Source organism: Salmo salar, chromosome 25 (genome assembly GCF_965601325.2).
Source record: "Salmo salar chromosome 25, fSalSal1, whole genome shotgun sequence".
In the NCBI taxonomy this organism is placed as follows: domain Eukaryota; kingdom Metazoa; phylum Chordata; class Actinopteri; order Salmoniformes; family Salmonidae; genus Salmo; species Salmo salar.
In genome coordinates this window covers 15,103,431-15,118,701 of record NC_138315.1, presented here as the reverse complement: position 1 = coordinate 15,118,701, position 15,271 = coordinate 15,103,431, and the positions used below count along the sequence as shown (strand labels likewise).

At 41.5% G+C, this 15,271-nt stretch overlaps 2 protein-coding genes across 3 annotated transcripts in view; both read right to left on the bottom strand.

The window, feature by feature from the left end:
• Positions 1 to 46: 46 nt before the first annotated feature.
• Positions 47 to 2,788, bottom strand: LOC106586209 (kelch-like family member 41a). Its single transcript, XM_014173228.3, has 6 exons — positions 1,613 to 2,788; positions 1,291 to 1,448; positions 1,088 to 1,195; positions 751 to 936; positions 524 to 670; positions 47 to 351 (listed from the first exon to the last, which is right to left on the bottom strand). Exons 1-6 carry the CDS (start codon positions 2,711 to 2,713, stop codon positions 240 to 242), a joined length of 1,812 nt encoding a protein of 603 aa, XP_014028703.1. The 5' UTR covers positions 2,714 to 2,788; the 3' UTR covers positions 47 to 239.
• A 9,533-nt stretch (positions 2,789 to 12,321) lies between these two features.
• LOC106586207 (uncharacterized) overlaps positions 12,322 to 15,271 on the bottom strand; it is a 44,398-nt gene continuing 41,448 nt past the window's right edge. For both annotated transcript variants that reach the window (XM_014173225.3, XM_014173226.3), the window contains exons 32-36: positions 14,714 to 15,271; positions 14,202 to 14,488; positions 13,761 to 14,010; positions 13,398 to 13,589; positions 12,322 to 13,308 (exon numbers count right to left, since the gene is read on the bottom strand). In XM_014173225.3, the coding sequence (XP_014028700.1) occupies positions 13,301 to 13,308; positions 13,398 to 13,589; positions 13,761 to 14,010; positions 14,202 to 14,488; positions 14,714 to 15,271 (1,295 nt within the window). In that variant the 3' untranslated portion in view covers positions 12,322 to 13,300. The remainder of the gene's footprint in view (positions 13,309 to 13,397; positions 13,590 to 13,760; positions 14,011 to 14,201; positions 14,489 to 14,713) is intronic.

The following is a 15,271-nucleotide window of genomic DNA, read 5'->3' as shown; positions in this document are numbered from 1 at the left end:
AGATTTGTGCACAACATTTGAGAAATAAGCTTTTTGTGCAAATGGAACATTTCTGGGATGTTTTATTTCAGCTCATGAAACATGGGACCAACACTTTACATGTTGCGTTTTATGTTTTTGTTCAGTATATTATGGTGAGTTCCAATAATGAAGGATCCGGATGAAAGTCAATCTAAATACATTGTTTTAGCAGTCCTCCATGTTACATCTAGACGGTACAGTACTTATTGTGTTCTTGTTCACAATTTGGGCATTTTGGCTGCATTGAGACGCATAGACACACAGGAGGCCCCTGAGGCATAACGCATCGCTTTGAGCATCCCGGTCCACTCTTTCTTATCCTCTTCATACCTGCCACAGGAGAAAAGATAAGTTTTACGTTATGCCTTTGGCACAGAACAATAGTGTCAGTGGCACCATTTCACCATTAGACCTTATCAAGGAGCTTTTAATATAGACCAATCTCCAAAGACGGCAGCAGGGTACATGGGATTGGATTCAATTTGGGTACTAATTTACTTACTGCCAGATGTCAATGATTTCCGTTGGGGCAACTTTCTCGTCCTCCGTCGCCACAATGGTAAAGCCTCCAACTGCATACAGCAATCCTCCACTGCTGACCAGGTTTACTGAGCTCCTCTCCTGGGGGAAATCTGTGAAGGGCTCCCACCTGGAATGGGGATCATTGTTAATTGAATGGTTTTGTTACATTGTTGCTAATCATACAGACTTCAACGTCAAGGCACATACTTGTTGGTTCCAAAGTCATATGCTTCAGATGCAGCGGTGAGACCATCTTCATTGACCCCTCCAGTCACCACAATTTTCCCATTGTGAACGACTGCCCCAAACATGGATCTTGCCATTTTCATTGCAGCCACCTCTTTCCACTCTGATTTCTTGTGGTTGTACGCAAACATCTTATTGATGGCTTTGCTTTGATAAAAACAAGGATGGAACATCACAATGAGGATTATAAAATGACACATTTATTTTACATCATGCATCTACTATTGCATGCCTTTCCTGTATAAGTATCAAACAATTAGAAATGACAAGGTGTGTTTTGTCTAAAGAGCAAGCTTACTTGTCATCCGTCTTCCCTCCGATACAGTACACCAACCCATTCTGGGAAACAACACTATTACCATGGATTTTCAGAGGTAGCTTTTTGGTCTCAGCCCATTTCATCTTCCTAGGGAACGGATAGAAAGGATCAAATGTGTTTCGGGCTCCTTAGTCATGTAGTGACAGGAAATAAGCATAGGAATATGAACTCATCCTACTTACTCAACATCATAGCACATTACAGAGTCAAGAGATTCGTTGGACTGTAGATCTTTACCAGCTACAGCAAAGATGAGATTGTCAAATTCTCCCATACTGAACAGACATCTGGGAGAGGGCATAGGGGGCAGAGCTATCCAATCAGCAGCAAGGATGTCCAGCTGAAAAAAATACCCAGATATTAGAAGGTTACAGTAATCAAGCTATTTCTGATGACAGAAAAGTTTGGTGGTTAAAGATCATCCCTTGCTAAGTCATGGTGTTACAAATGGTGTTGATTTAAAGTTTTATCAGCTGCGGCGAATGAAAACGCAAAGCTTATTACCTGATAGAAGTAGCATTGTAATGGAGCTTCTTTATCCTCTTCATCGACAAACAATCCTCCCAGGATGAAGAGATCATTTTTCTTTGATGTCAGGCTGACATGGTTGCGTGGAATCTGCTCAGTCATTGCAGCAAGGAAGCATTCGTTCTCAACGCCATCATAGGCCACTGCAGCAGTGTCGTTGATCATCAAGACGAGATCTTTGGCATACATACCAATTCTCTTGATATCATTCAGGTAACCAGGTAACCTGTTATCCTCTCCTTCTTTACTGTTGACTGCATCCTTCCCTGACTCTCCTGTCTTATTCTCAGGGAGTTTCCCAGCAAAGGCATCTTTGATCACTTTGGTTTTTTTGAGGAGCTCAGGGTCAGCCTTGATGATGTCATCCTTTTCCACTTTCTCATTGAAGTACTTCTCTGGGAGTAAACGGAAACGGATGCAGTCAAAGGCCTCTTCTAGCGTCTTGACACGGTTCTCCTTGTCTTTTCGAATCCATTTCATCAAGGATTCAAACACCACCTCCTCCTTTTCTACATTGAGAGAGTCCGCTCCGATGACAGCAAAAAGCTCATGAGAGGCAAGCTCTAAGAAGTCTTCCTCCTTGGCCAGGGTTTCAAAACGATCTGCAATGTAGTCTCGACTTGCCAATGCCAGTCTGGGGCAGTTGAGCACCAGTGCCATTCTGAATATGGCCATACAGTTAACCGGGGACAGCCTCTTCTGTAGGAAATTCGCACACACTGTGAACACTGAGGGGATCTGAAAACGGTTTGCCACAGCAAAGATATCCTGCACATTGTCATCTGTGATGTCAATCTCTGCTGAATACATGTAATTCACAATCATCTCCATGATTGTGGGGTCCAAATTCTCCAGAACAACCTCCTTATCCATTTCTTTAGCATCGCCTGAGAAGTAAAACTCTCGGAAATAAGGACTACAGGCTGCCAAAATAAGTCTATGGCAGGGCAAGCTTCTGTCTCCCACTTTCAGAATGCAGTCAATAAACTTGTTCTCGTTCAGTAGCTCTTTCAGGCCATCCTGGAGCAGGGTGCTCTGAAACAGGCGCAAATCTTCCCTTACAGCTTTCGGATCCATGCTGAAAGAAACGCGACTTGACAAAGAACGTGGAGGATGCAGCTCTCAGCACTCTGTCCCGACTGGACTGAGCAGTATAGACACCCAGGTCTGAAGACCCTACAATATAACTATGGCCCTCTAAATATAGCCACTCACTCCATTGAGGAAGAATTCAGGTTGGCCGTATCACACAGCTGTCACAGAGTGAAAGAAACAACTGTGGACCCTTGTCAGTGGTAGTTGGCAAACAATTATTGTTATATGATTACTTCACACACACTGCATTTGTAAGTGACTGGTGCAGTTCTGTGTCGTGAGGAGCATACAAACTCAATTACAAGTGCAACATCCTGTATGAATCATTAGGATTTTCCCCTTTATCACTTACAAAATGATTTATGTTTTACCAGTGATTGTCATGATTAGAGTAAAATAGTATATAAGGCTTCAAATAAAAATAGTGAACTTCAGAGTACCCTGAAGCTGTTATTATACCTTTATTTATATCAATTACTATGATCCTTTTTAGTCCTGAAAATCTTTGGTGATTTATTTGTGTGCGACTCATGTTTTATTATTAAATGTGAGTATATTTCCAAAGGACTGACCTTCCTCATAGGCAGGGTCAATGAGCAGCTGCAGATACAACAGTCTGTCCTCATGAACCATTTGTAAAATACTTGAGCTCTTCTGGCACGTTTGTAAATAGCCTTTAGATCATTGTCCAAAGAACAAATGACTCAGTTTTCCCCACATGCCACTGGATTATGAGTCTTCAACTCATTCTCAGTCTTCAACTCATTTAAAAAAAAACTGTTAAGACATTCTCAAAACTAAGGAAGGTCAGACAATTGCCTACTATACTTAAATAGTTTAATTATTGCATCTAAACAACAACACAATTCAACTATTTTCTTTTACAATTTCTATTTAATTGAACACGTAAACGTTTACAATTTTAATTTATGGCACACTATTTTTTCTTACAGGTTGCCCATACATGCATCAGGTCTACGTCTTTATTATATACATCAGACCTATGAGTAAATATACAAAATATTTTGTACTTTTGCAAATGCTTATAAACAACCGTCTGGCTAAAACCAGCACTTTTACTGAAACGTTGATTAATGTGCACTGTCCCTGTAAAAAATAAAACTCAAACTCAAACTGTAGTGTGTCAATTGTGTCATTTAAAAGAAAGGGTGGATTTGAGGAACTATGTTCACCTAACTCGCCTATCAACGTTCATGCTTCAGCCCATAACTTCCCACAGTCCTTGAAGTGTGAACCCCTCCTTCAACTTCTCAACTGCAATTCCCAGATCCTCGGAAAACATAGGTTCCCGGTCTTGTTGCTTATTACCATGAGAAAAGTAAGCCTTAGAGGCAAACAACAGTAATCAGTAATGACAATGGCAATTATAGGAGGTTATGTGTTCAAACCTTTTGACAAAGTACACCTCAGTCTGTATCAACACGATAGGTACTAGGCAACATAAAGCCATGTTTGCGGTATGTTGTGTAACATGACTTAGCAACCTGCTATTTTCAGAGTGTGAAAACAAATAGCGGATTCCCAGAGGAGGGATGACAGTCTAAGCACACTCACGGTGAAAGCATCAGTCTGCTCATCGGGCTCAAATTCCACATCATCAGGGAGTTGGTCCACCGTCAGCTCCTCCAGTGGCTGAGGCTGGAATTATTGTTGGGAGAGAGAAAAAAGTTGAAGGAGAATCACGCCACACAAATTCATAATTCAATGTCTTGTTAAAACATGGCAAAGCCATAACGCATTGAACTATTTTTGTGATAAGAAAAAGTGTGGTACAGTATAATATAGAATGACCTTTTTCTCCATCTCATAGTCCACTCCAAAGATGGAGTGAGTTGATCTCTTTAACTTCATCTTGAAGCGTATACCATTGGGTCGATCTTAAATCAAAGCACATATCCTCCACTCTCCAAACAAAGAAAAAAAGATGTACTCAGGAGTATGCCACAACAGTAAATGGCATGCAAAAGCCAAGTTATTTTCTCTGTGTTTTCTGTCATCTTTTAAAGCTGATACTACATAAATATACTATATATGCTTTTAAACTACTAGTTCTACATGTAATTCTATGGTACACAGTAAGTAAAATGCCACCGGTTACGTTTGAAATGATCCCAATTACCTGCTGAGAGCTTTGTATCACTAAAGCTAGGCCAAACTTTGAGTCTCTTATTCTGGGAAGAGGGAAGAGAGGTGACAATAAGGAAAATAGTTGATCACTTTCAATACCTCAAAAGGTCATTTGTTAGACTGGACATGCCAGCTGGTTTTTCGATTACTTCATTTGTTTACTACACTTACAATTTGAAGGTAGGGAATGCTGACGTTCATATTGGCATGCCAAACAATCTGAACATTAGCGATGAAGAAGGTCCCCAGATTACCCTACAAGATACAATTCAGGACAGTTAGTTTCCTTGTAAACGCATGACACACTTTTTAACTTCAAATACTTCCTGAAGGATTAACTAGCTAGTGTAATTGATTTGTACCTGGTCACTGGATAAATTCCACACCCCGTTGATTTTGTTATACGCTTCCTCTCGAGGCAAAAGCCTCAGTTGTTTATTTTGAATGAGAGCTCCTCCCAGCTTCAGGTCACGGTACATTTCAGAGGTCTCATAAGCCCTACAGCAGAGGGATATGGACAATTAGTTGACGAGACATTAAATTAAACTCAGCAATGACTTGACTGAATCATATATCATGACATAATCTGGAAAAGTGTCACAAGTGTAATTTCTTGTTTTCTAGGTATAAATATCTGTGAGCAGCAATGACCGATGTAAATAGTCTTGACTCCCTGGATCCACATGGGTGAAAATGGACTCAAATCTAATATTGTTAGACTTTGTCAAGATATACAGTGTTTCAGTCTGGCCTCTCAATTTCTGAAAAATTCAGTTGTTAGTAATGGTGGTGACATCTGTCTACCTATATAGTAAATTGATAGACAGACCAATATACTTACAGAGTTAGCTGTCCTTGTTGTAATGTCAATGATGGAATAGTATCCAACTGCTATGAAACATAAAGAACATCAATGTCACTCTGTGTTGTTAGATTACATTTTTTGGGGGGGGGAACAATACTTGCTATTACTTATGATTGTCTTTGTGGTCCACTGTGGTACCATCAAAATCCAAAAGAGGGCAGTATTCATTGACATGAGAATAATAAGGTTATCCCTTTGCAGAGTGGATTCCTCTCTAGCCATGTCAAGGAAAGAGAAATAGATGTATATAGGTAGCTAGGTCTAGGTGTACTCACACAAATTGACTCTTGGCAGAGCCAAAGAATGACAGATGATCCTCAGATTTGTTACCAGGAGCCTCCCTGCAAGTAAGGGATCCTAAGTGGCGCAGCGGTCTAAGGCACTGCATCACAGTGTTAGAGGTGTCACTACAGATCCGGGTTCGATCATGGGCTGTATCACAACTGGCTGTGATCGGGAGCCCCATAGGGCGGTGCACAATTGGCCCAGCGTTGTCAGGGTTAGGGGAGGGTTTGGCCAGGGTAGGCCATCATTGTAAATAAGAATTTGTTCTTAACTGACTTGCCTAGTTAAATACAATTTAAAAAAAGGAGTAAGTACTGTATATTAGTGCAGAGGCGGACCCATAACCACACGTTCGCTGGTTCAAGTCCCACCTAGTCCGGCTGTTTACCTTTGAGGCCTCAGTTGCTACATTGATGTCAACCCACATAAAAAAAAATACTACAGTACTTACTATATAATTCTGTAGTATACTGTATAATACTATACTACACACTATAGTATCCCTCAATCATGTGTAGTACTTATTATATAATGCTGTAGTATACTATAGTAAATACTATTGTAATGTCCGCAAAAACACTTGTTTTTACTACAGTATTCAATTAGCATATAACCTGCCCATTCCCCTCCCCCATATCCCAATTTGTGCCACCCATAAGTAAGAAACCTACATTACTATTTCATTGAGATTCAATGGCAAGGTACATAAAGATGTAGGAATTCAGATATAGACTTCCCTGTAGCTCAGTTGGTAGAGCATGGTGTTTGCAACACCAGGGTTGTGGGTTCGATTCCCACGGGGGGCCAACACAGAAAAAAAAAATAAAAAAAAATAATGAAATGTACTAGTTGTATGAAATGTATGCATTCACTACTGTAAGTCGCTCTCAATAAGAGCGTCTGCTAAATGACTAAAATGTAAATATAACGTCATTATTTTTAGCACTATCTACAGTGTTCTTAAACTATGCCATTTGGTGAGACGCAGACCTGGTGGTGAGCGGGTGGGTAACTACACATCCGCCACGCTGATCCTCAACACAGGGGCCCCTTATGGGGTGCGTGCGCAGTCCCCTCCTGTACTCCCTGTTCTCTCATGACTGCACGGCCAGGCACGACTCCAACACCATCGTTAAGTTTGCTGAAGACACAACAGTGGTAGGCCTGGTCACCGACAACGACGAGACAGCTTATAGGAAGGAGGTTAGAGACCTGGTCAAGTGCTGCCAGGACAACAACCTCTCCCTCAACGTGATCAAGACAAAGGAGATGATTGTGGATTACAGGAAAAGGAGGACCAAGCACGCCCCCATTCTCATCAAGTGGGCTGTAGTGGAGCAGGTTGAGAGCTTCAAGTTCCTTGGGGTCCACATCACCAACAAAGTAACATGGTCCAAGCACACCAAGACAGTTGTGAAGAGGGAACGACAAAACCTATTCTCCCTCAGGAGACTGAAAAGATTTGGCATGGGTCCTCAGATCCTCAAAAGGTTCTACAGCTGCACCATCGAGAGCATCCTGACTGGTTGCATCACTGCCTGGTATGGCAACTGCTCGGCCTGTGACCGCAAGGCACTACAGAGGGTAGTGCGTACGGCCCAGTATATCACTGGGGCCAAGCTGCTTGCCATGCAGGACCTCTATACCAGGCGGTGTCAGAGGAAGGCACTAAAAATTGTCAAAGACTCCAGCCACCCTAGTCATAGACTGTTCTCTCTGCTACCGCACGGCAAGCGGTACCGGAGCGCCAAGTCTAGGTCCAAGAGGCTTCTTAACAGCTTCTAACCCCAAGCCATAAGACTCCTGAACATCTAATCAAATGGCTACCCAGACTATTTGCATTGTCCACCCCCCACCCCCTCTTTCACGCCGCTGATACTCTCTGTTATTATCTATGCATAGTCACTTTAATAACTCTACCTACATGTACATATTACTTCAATTACCTCGACTAACCGGTGCCCCCACACATTGACTCTGTACCGGTACTGTCACGTCTGCTCCCACTCTCCCCCCCCCCCCCCCCCCCCCCCCCCCCGGCACTTGAAGGCGCCAGGCTGCCCTGCATCACACACTCCTTCCATCTCTTACGCACGCCTGCTTTCCCTCATCTGTTGAACACCTGTTGTGTTTGGCGCATGTGACTAATACAATTAGATTTGATTTGAGCGCAAGACTACGGAGACCCAGTTTATCCTTTTGATATTGAGTGTTTGCCTGATAAAGTCATGCTAGGATATATGAATTATCCTGTGAGAGCGTCTGTTCCAAACCCTCTCCGATGTTTCAGGTGCTAAGGTTATGGTCATGTAGCAGCAGTGTGTAAGATGAAGATGCAGAGGCGTGAGAAGTGTGCAGGAGGGCATGAGACAAAGAAGTGTGTAGTTTTGGAAGAAAAAGTAGTGCTTTAAATGTGGGGGAGCCTATGTTGCTGGGGATCAGAAATGTCCTGTGTGACTGAGACAAGATGAGGTTGCCAGGGTCGAGCAGTGCAGAAAGTGTCTTAAGCTGAGGCAGTGAGGAAAGTAGAGGATGATGGGCCAAAGGTGAGGGATCATGAGAGGAGACCAGTAAGTAGTAGGCCAGGACTGAGTGACCCGAACAGTTTGTTTTTTAGCAAGGTTGGTTGCTTGGTGTTCATTGCTATGGTAATTACCTGTACAGCAAAGATGGAAAGGAAGTCCCAGAAGCTAAAAGTAGTAGTTCCAGCAGCAGAAAAGTTATTGGGAGTGAAATATTTTACTGCAGAATAGTTACAGGTGTTGAAGGAAGGAGTGCCATACTCCCAGGCCGGTGGCCAGGTGTAGGAACGGTTAGGACAAAGTAGTGGGATAAGGGGGGTGTTTTGGTATTATGGTTGCAGGGTTATGGGTGGTGTAATTTTAACATTTTCCTATTCCCTTTTCACTTTAGTTTTGTCACAATGTGGCAGAGCTGCCAACTCTCGCGCAATGGCCATGAGACACACGCATTTGACCCTCTTATATCTCACGCATTGAAAAGTACTGCTTTTATTTTTCGAATTAGTTAGCGCGTTAACTATTCAACTGTGCTCCAAGTCGTTTTGAAATCGGAGCATCTGCGCCTGCAATTTAACATCAGGAGCAGAACATCTATCATTGTCCTGTTTTACCACACAGCACTGTGAACCGCGGCACATTGAAGCATATGATTGGTCTAGTTATATAAAGGATCAAGGGGATTGGATGCATGTTTTAAAGAAACGCCCATCAAGATGAGAGTGGAGCTGAATGGAGAGAGATGTTCTCCGCTGAGTTTCTAAAACTGTAAAAATAGAGCAGCACTGTAGACCTGTTTTATGTACAATGTTGTCAACAGAATTAGGTTGCTGTTACTCCTGTCCCTATTGCAGAATGCAGCCTTTTTACAGCATGTACTAAAGTCGATTTAATCCACACTTGCCCCTCGTCTGGTAATTGGCATTTAGGCTGTGACAACGAAAAGGCAGAAGACAGACAGACCTGCACTACAGTATGTTTTAGCAGGGAAGTTTGGTAGGGTGACGTGATTTGTAACTATGAAAAATAATTTTGTCAAACAGATTGTGAACCCAAAAGTGTAAATTTGATTCTAGAGGAGGGACAATAAATATAAAATAATTTGGGTAGAGTGTAGGGGCAGATTTATGTCATGAAGTCTTCAGGAGATTTTATTAGCTATTTACTTTATTTAGTCTGATCAGTGGAACAATTCTCATTCTTAACAATGGGCTAAAATATATGGTAATTACTGTGCTTGTCAGCAAGAACAATACTGTTATTCCCCACACGTATTATATTATTCTACTTCTTCCCAATTTGAAATCAGATATTGACCCTGCTGGGCATCTATGAACATTTTAACATCTTGGCCATGTTCTGTTATAATCTCCACCCGGCACAGAGAGAAGAGGACTGGCCACCCCTCATAGCCTGGTTCCTCTCTAGGTTTCTTCCTAGGTTCTGGCCTTTCTAGGGAGTTTTTCCTAGCCACCGTGCTTCTACACCTGCATTGCTTGCTGTTTGGGGTTTTAGGTTGGGTTTCTGTACAGCACTTTGTGACATTAGCTGGTGGAAGAAGGGCTTTATAAATACATTTGATTGATAGGCTATGTATTTTTGCAGCCATTCACAGACAGTTTTGAATAAGTCATACAAATAAGCGTTGGATATTAAATGCTCCAGGAATCAAATAGAATTGTTGACATTTTAGTAGAGGGACTCACAACTCATAAACACGTCATATTTTGTCTGTGTAGAGTACGATGATGGCAAGCATATTCAACTAGTAGGCACAAACACCCTGAATATTGATATTCTTTAGATTTTTCTTGAAATGTAAGGTGATTTTGAAAAATCAATTGTTATAACGAGAACATTTTCAAACACCAAGAACTTGGGAAACATAGATCAGGTGTGGCCAACCCTCCTGGAGAACTAGCAGGATTTTCTTCCAGCTCTATTTTAAAAAGATAGTTCACCCAAATTACAAAATAGAAAATGCTTGTGTCCTTACCTTGAAAGCAATTTATGGACAAGCAGACTGCAATCTATGATTTGATTTCCGACTGCCATCAACCATTGATATTACAATTTGGTGTAGTGGCAACACTCCCTGGCACGTGTCACATACAACTTTCCACCTGAGAACAGAGATCAATCCCTGCTTCCAACCTTCCCACTGTTTCCAGCATTTGCCTGTCTCCCTATCTCATTTCATTACTGTCTGAATAAAGTGTCATACTTCCTAAAAAATATGTTTAAAAAAATATTATCATACTTTACATTTCATCCCCCAAAATCTCATAGTAATAACGTAGTCGAATTTTGAGTGTTCATTTAATATTCAAAGCATCCTGAATGCACCTCCTTTTTTACCCCAGTCATAGGCCTTAAGCCATGTCAAAATATGAAGAATTCCAGGAAATTAGCTTTAAAACAGTAAAATCTTCCTGGGGGTGGACCCCCAGTCCCCTGTCTAGGGTTTGTGCCAGGGGGCAATGAAATTCACATAGCAAATCTCACGCCAAGCTTTTTTCAAAAGTTGGCAGCCCTGATGTGGAATGCACATTCCGAACTGAGAATGGCATCAACACGCCAAAAGCATAGACGGAAATTCACAGGTAGAATAGGCAACATTGCCAAGCAATTGCTGGCAAAGGAGTGTGGTGAGACACTAGAGCAATGAGCACATGAATTATAGATTTCATATGCAGTATATATTAACTTAACTCAGTTCATCCATTTATTTACTCATCTCCTATAGCTTGTTGTTGCCTGTTGACTGCCGCATCTGTACTGGAATTTATTAGCTAACAAAGACAGTGAATGTTCCTGAGTGGCCGAAGTACAGTTTTGTCTTAATGATGCGCTATGCTGAAATCTCTCCGCCATTTCCGGGTTGTTAAAATTCGAATAGTTCGGCTAATTTCAGTTTATGTGACGGAACAAGCAAGTACAGCCTTGACTCATTAAACTACTCGTCATGTGTCAAGGCAGAGTGCATTTACGAACGCACCGAAGATGGAGCTGCCGATTAAGATTCCCTATATAATAAAAATGTGCTCATTTTCAATGTAAAATGGTTGCAGCAACCATTGCTGACAACATTGCCTCTTAAAATGTCCAGTGTATCAAGGCCTTTACATGTTTTAAAGTATTGATTGCATAAGTTTAGCGACTCGAAGGAGTCGAAAGTTCATTTAAAAAACAAGCTAGACTACTGTACTACGTCTGCGCACAATTCCGTGGATGAAATCATCGTCGTGAAGTTGAGGTACTTGGCTACTACTGTATGCCCCTTGTATGAGTGTACTGTCTTGACACATGACGAGTAGTGTATAATGTGTCAAGGCAAGTGAATATAAGTTTAGGTAAGGAATTTTGCGGCAATCGCTAACTACATTAAAGTCGTTACTGTAGTATATGGAGCTATACACATTTAATCATAGTCCATAACTCTCTTGTGTTTAACAGCTAATCAGAATCACTCGAGGTTGAAGGTCAAGGGGATATGCAAATGAGCTGTCTTGCAGTTTGAAGAGTGCCTGCGTACAGTGTTAATCGTTACCATGCTTCCGATATAAAGCTGAAAGTAATAGTACAATATAGAAAAGAAAACTGCGTTTATTCTGGGTAGATAGCAAGCACGTGTTCCCCTTATAATGCTTTTCTAGGTAATTGTGTGTCATCAGCACTGCAAATACGGTATCATCAGGTGGATTTGTTTGTAGTATGTTAATTTGGCAACTTCACCTGTTCATCTGACAGTGAAGTAATAAAGTAACACACACCACATTCAACGTTTTATTAATAAAAACAAATACAAAATCATCAATCATCAAACCAGTCAACAAAAAAAGGGTAATTTATTTCAAATTAGCTTTTTCATCAACAGTGATGTGCAATTTCCAATCATCACATTTTCCAAAACGTTTTGGCAGAAAAATGCTTAGTAAATTGCATACTGTCACTTGTAGTCCTGCCACCTGGCCTATATCGCCAAAATGGAGTAATTCATATCATTAAACAAAAAATAATGACCACACCTATTTAATTTAGTTTGCTTAATTCATTTTTTAAATTCAAAACATATACTACAAAAAATGATGTATTCTATAGTTTTCTATTCCGATATTATAAGATAATATTCAGTGTGGAACAGCATAATGTGCTTCGCTCAGTGGTTTGAGAATTTACATTGTGTGATGTTTTCTCATGTAAACCTGAAATGACAAAAGCTGGTTTTGAACCTATCCTCTCTGTTCAGAACAGCCTAAGGCCTAAGGTAATGTTGAGTAACATTGAGGCATTAAATGGATTAGTTAATTCTGCAAAATAACGAGAGTAAGGTAGGACCACTTTTCTAATGTAGTAAAATACCATAGCACCCTTATATTTTCTTCAAATTCAGACTTCCTCAAATAAAGTCATCAAAAATACTTGTTCATTAAGGAAGGTGTTGTTCAGATAGTAAAACATCTGAAAATTAAGGCAACTTCATGAAATCTTGAAGTGGACTGTCCCTCATTCTTTGAGCGAGAGAGAGCGAGAGAGCGAGCGAGAGAGAGAGCGAGATGCAAAGTGGAGTTTTTTCCCCCAGAGAGAGATGCAAAGTGGAGTTTTTCACCAATGATAAATACCTGTTTTAAAATATATTTAGATATCAAACAGTAGTAGACTATTACATGTTAAATATTAAAATTGTCTTCTCCAATTTGGTTGGTTTCCATGGAATATTGTACAGATGAGTTGATTGATCATCTTCCTGTTTTAACCAGCTGTGGAAAATAGAGGGAAGAGCATGTCAAAAAGAATGCCAGAAAATAGAGCACAGCGGCTTAAGATCACCACGAGCTGTGGGACATACCTGTTCTAGATAGAACACAGATCTTCTTGCATTCATTCTCGGTCTCAAAGCGGTTAGCATTTCCTTCACAGCCTCCATACCAGAACTGTGCACATGAATTGGCCTGTTGGTCATAATACCACCGGATTTTATACTCTCGACAGGTGCCTTGGTCCAAACTCAGCTTACAGCGGGAATCAAGCTGGACAGACTCTGACAGAACAACATAGAAGGAGAAGTATGACATTTAGTGCATTAGAAAAGTTAAGACATAATTGAATGTCAGACAGAAATGACCCAGTTTCTTTATCTGATTCATACAGTATTTAGAGATGATGTGACTTTTGATCTAGTTGTGAACATGTTGCAGTGAAAGGTCCTAACCTTGGGGGAAAATAGTATTAGGAATTGATACCGTCCGAAATTGGCCTGAGCTGGTGGATGAAGCTGAACCCGATGTTCCGGAGGATGATGATGCTGATCCTGATGATGATGATGATGATGAAACAGTTGTGTTGGAGTGGGAGCTTTCCCTTGCAGGGAGGATGGATACTGTCTTGTTAACTACAGCCACAATACCTCCTCGCACATGGGTCCTTATGTCTAAATCTTCACCCTCCTCATCATCCTCCACCTGGATGAATACACACACACATAGATTAGTTAGACAACAACGCAACGCCTTTACTGCTAAAATGGAATTAATTGACGAACAGAGCAAGGACTATGACTATTACAAAGCAATCATTCAATTGCTCCTCTATAAAAACCCAAGGAGAGTTACTTTTTATGATATAAATCTGTCCTGTAAAGGATTACATGGACCTGCAATGGGAGTGGTCCAGCGTTGAGGGGCAGAGCAAAGGTATCTCCACGGCCTCTGATGTAACTCTGGGAACTGGTACGTCTACTAGGATTTAGGATAGGATCCTCATGATAGGTGTTTCCATAGCTGCTGTCCACATAGCCGTTATTCCCATGGGCTTCTGGTACATATCTGTGGTTCCCATAGCCATTGTTCCCATTGGTTCCAAAGCCATTAGCGATGCGATTCATCACAAGGGCTCCATTCTCATCCTCACATAACTGGCTAACAAGTTTTGACTCCAGAGCTGAAAGACAGAAGAAGATAAATGACAACCTCCGTTAAAGTGTATGACATCTCTAAGTCAGTTGTGATTACATAATACAAAGCTGACGTATAGTAATGTGTGATACTACGCACATTTTCCATATCATTGTTTTGGTCATTAAGCAGACACTCTTATCCAGAGCGACTTACAATTAGTGCATTCATCTTAAGATAGCTAGGTGAGACGTATGAGCGTGTTAGTCACCTGGTAGAGTGTTGAAGTCGTCGATGAGGTACATATGTTCATTGTCAGGGTCCGAGGCGATCAGATTGAGCTCACGGAGGAACTCGGCCTGGGTTGTATCTGAGGTGTTGACAATCCCCAGGGCATACATCTCAATGTTGGCAGCATGGGCCTCCCTCACAGCAATGTCTAGCTTCACAGGTTCTCGTTTGTCTGTCTTTCCATCTGTGATGACAATGGCCACCTTCCTGACTCCAGTACGGGCACTGTAGAAGGCTTCTTGGGTAGCCTTCCGGATGGCAGTGCCAGTGTAGGTGCCCTCACCCATGTAGGGCATTTTCCTGATGGCCTCCTTAACATCCTGCTTGGTCATGTAGCGTGCCAGGTTGAACTCCAGTTTGACATCCAGACTGTACAGGACCAGTCCAATTCTGGTGGTGTTACGTCCAACAGTGGTACGGTCTACCAACGCTGTGACGAAGTCCTTGATAATCCCAAAGTTTTCCGGGCCAACACTCTCTGAGCTGTCAATGACGAATACAAGTTCCATTGGCATCTCCTTGCACTTCACTCCACATC

What these genes read in the sequence shown, in the direction of transcription:
- LOC106586209 (XM_014173228.3), bottom strand. Translation starts at nt 2,713, where the DNA reads ATGGATCCGAAAGCTGTAAGGGAAGATTTGCGCCTGTTTCAGAGCACC. An exon ending in TACAATGCTACTTCTATCAG is followed by an intron (nt 1,449 to 1,612) that starts GTAATAAGCTTT and finishes TATTTTTTTCAG; the next exon opens with CTGGACATCCTTGCTGCTGA. An exon ending in GGAGGGAAGACGGATGACAA is followed by an intron (nt 937 to 1,087) that starts GTAAGCTTGCTC and finishes TTTTTATCAAAG; the next exon opens with CAAAGCCATCAATAAGATGT.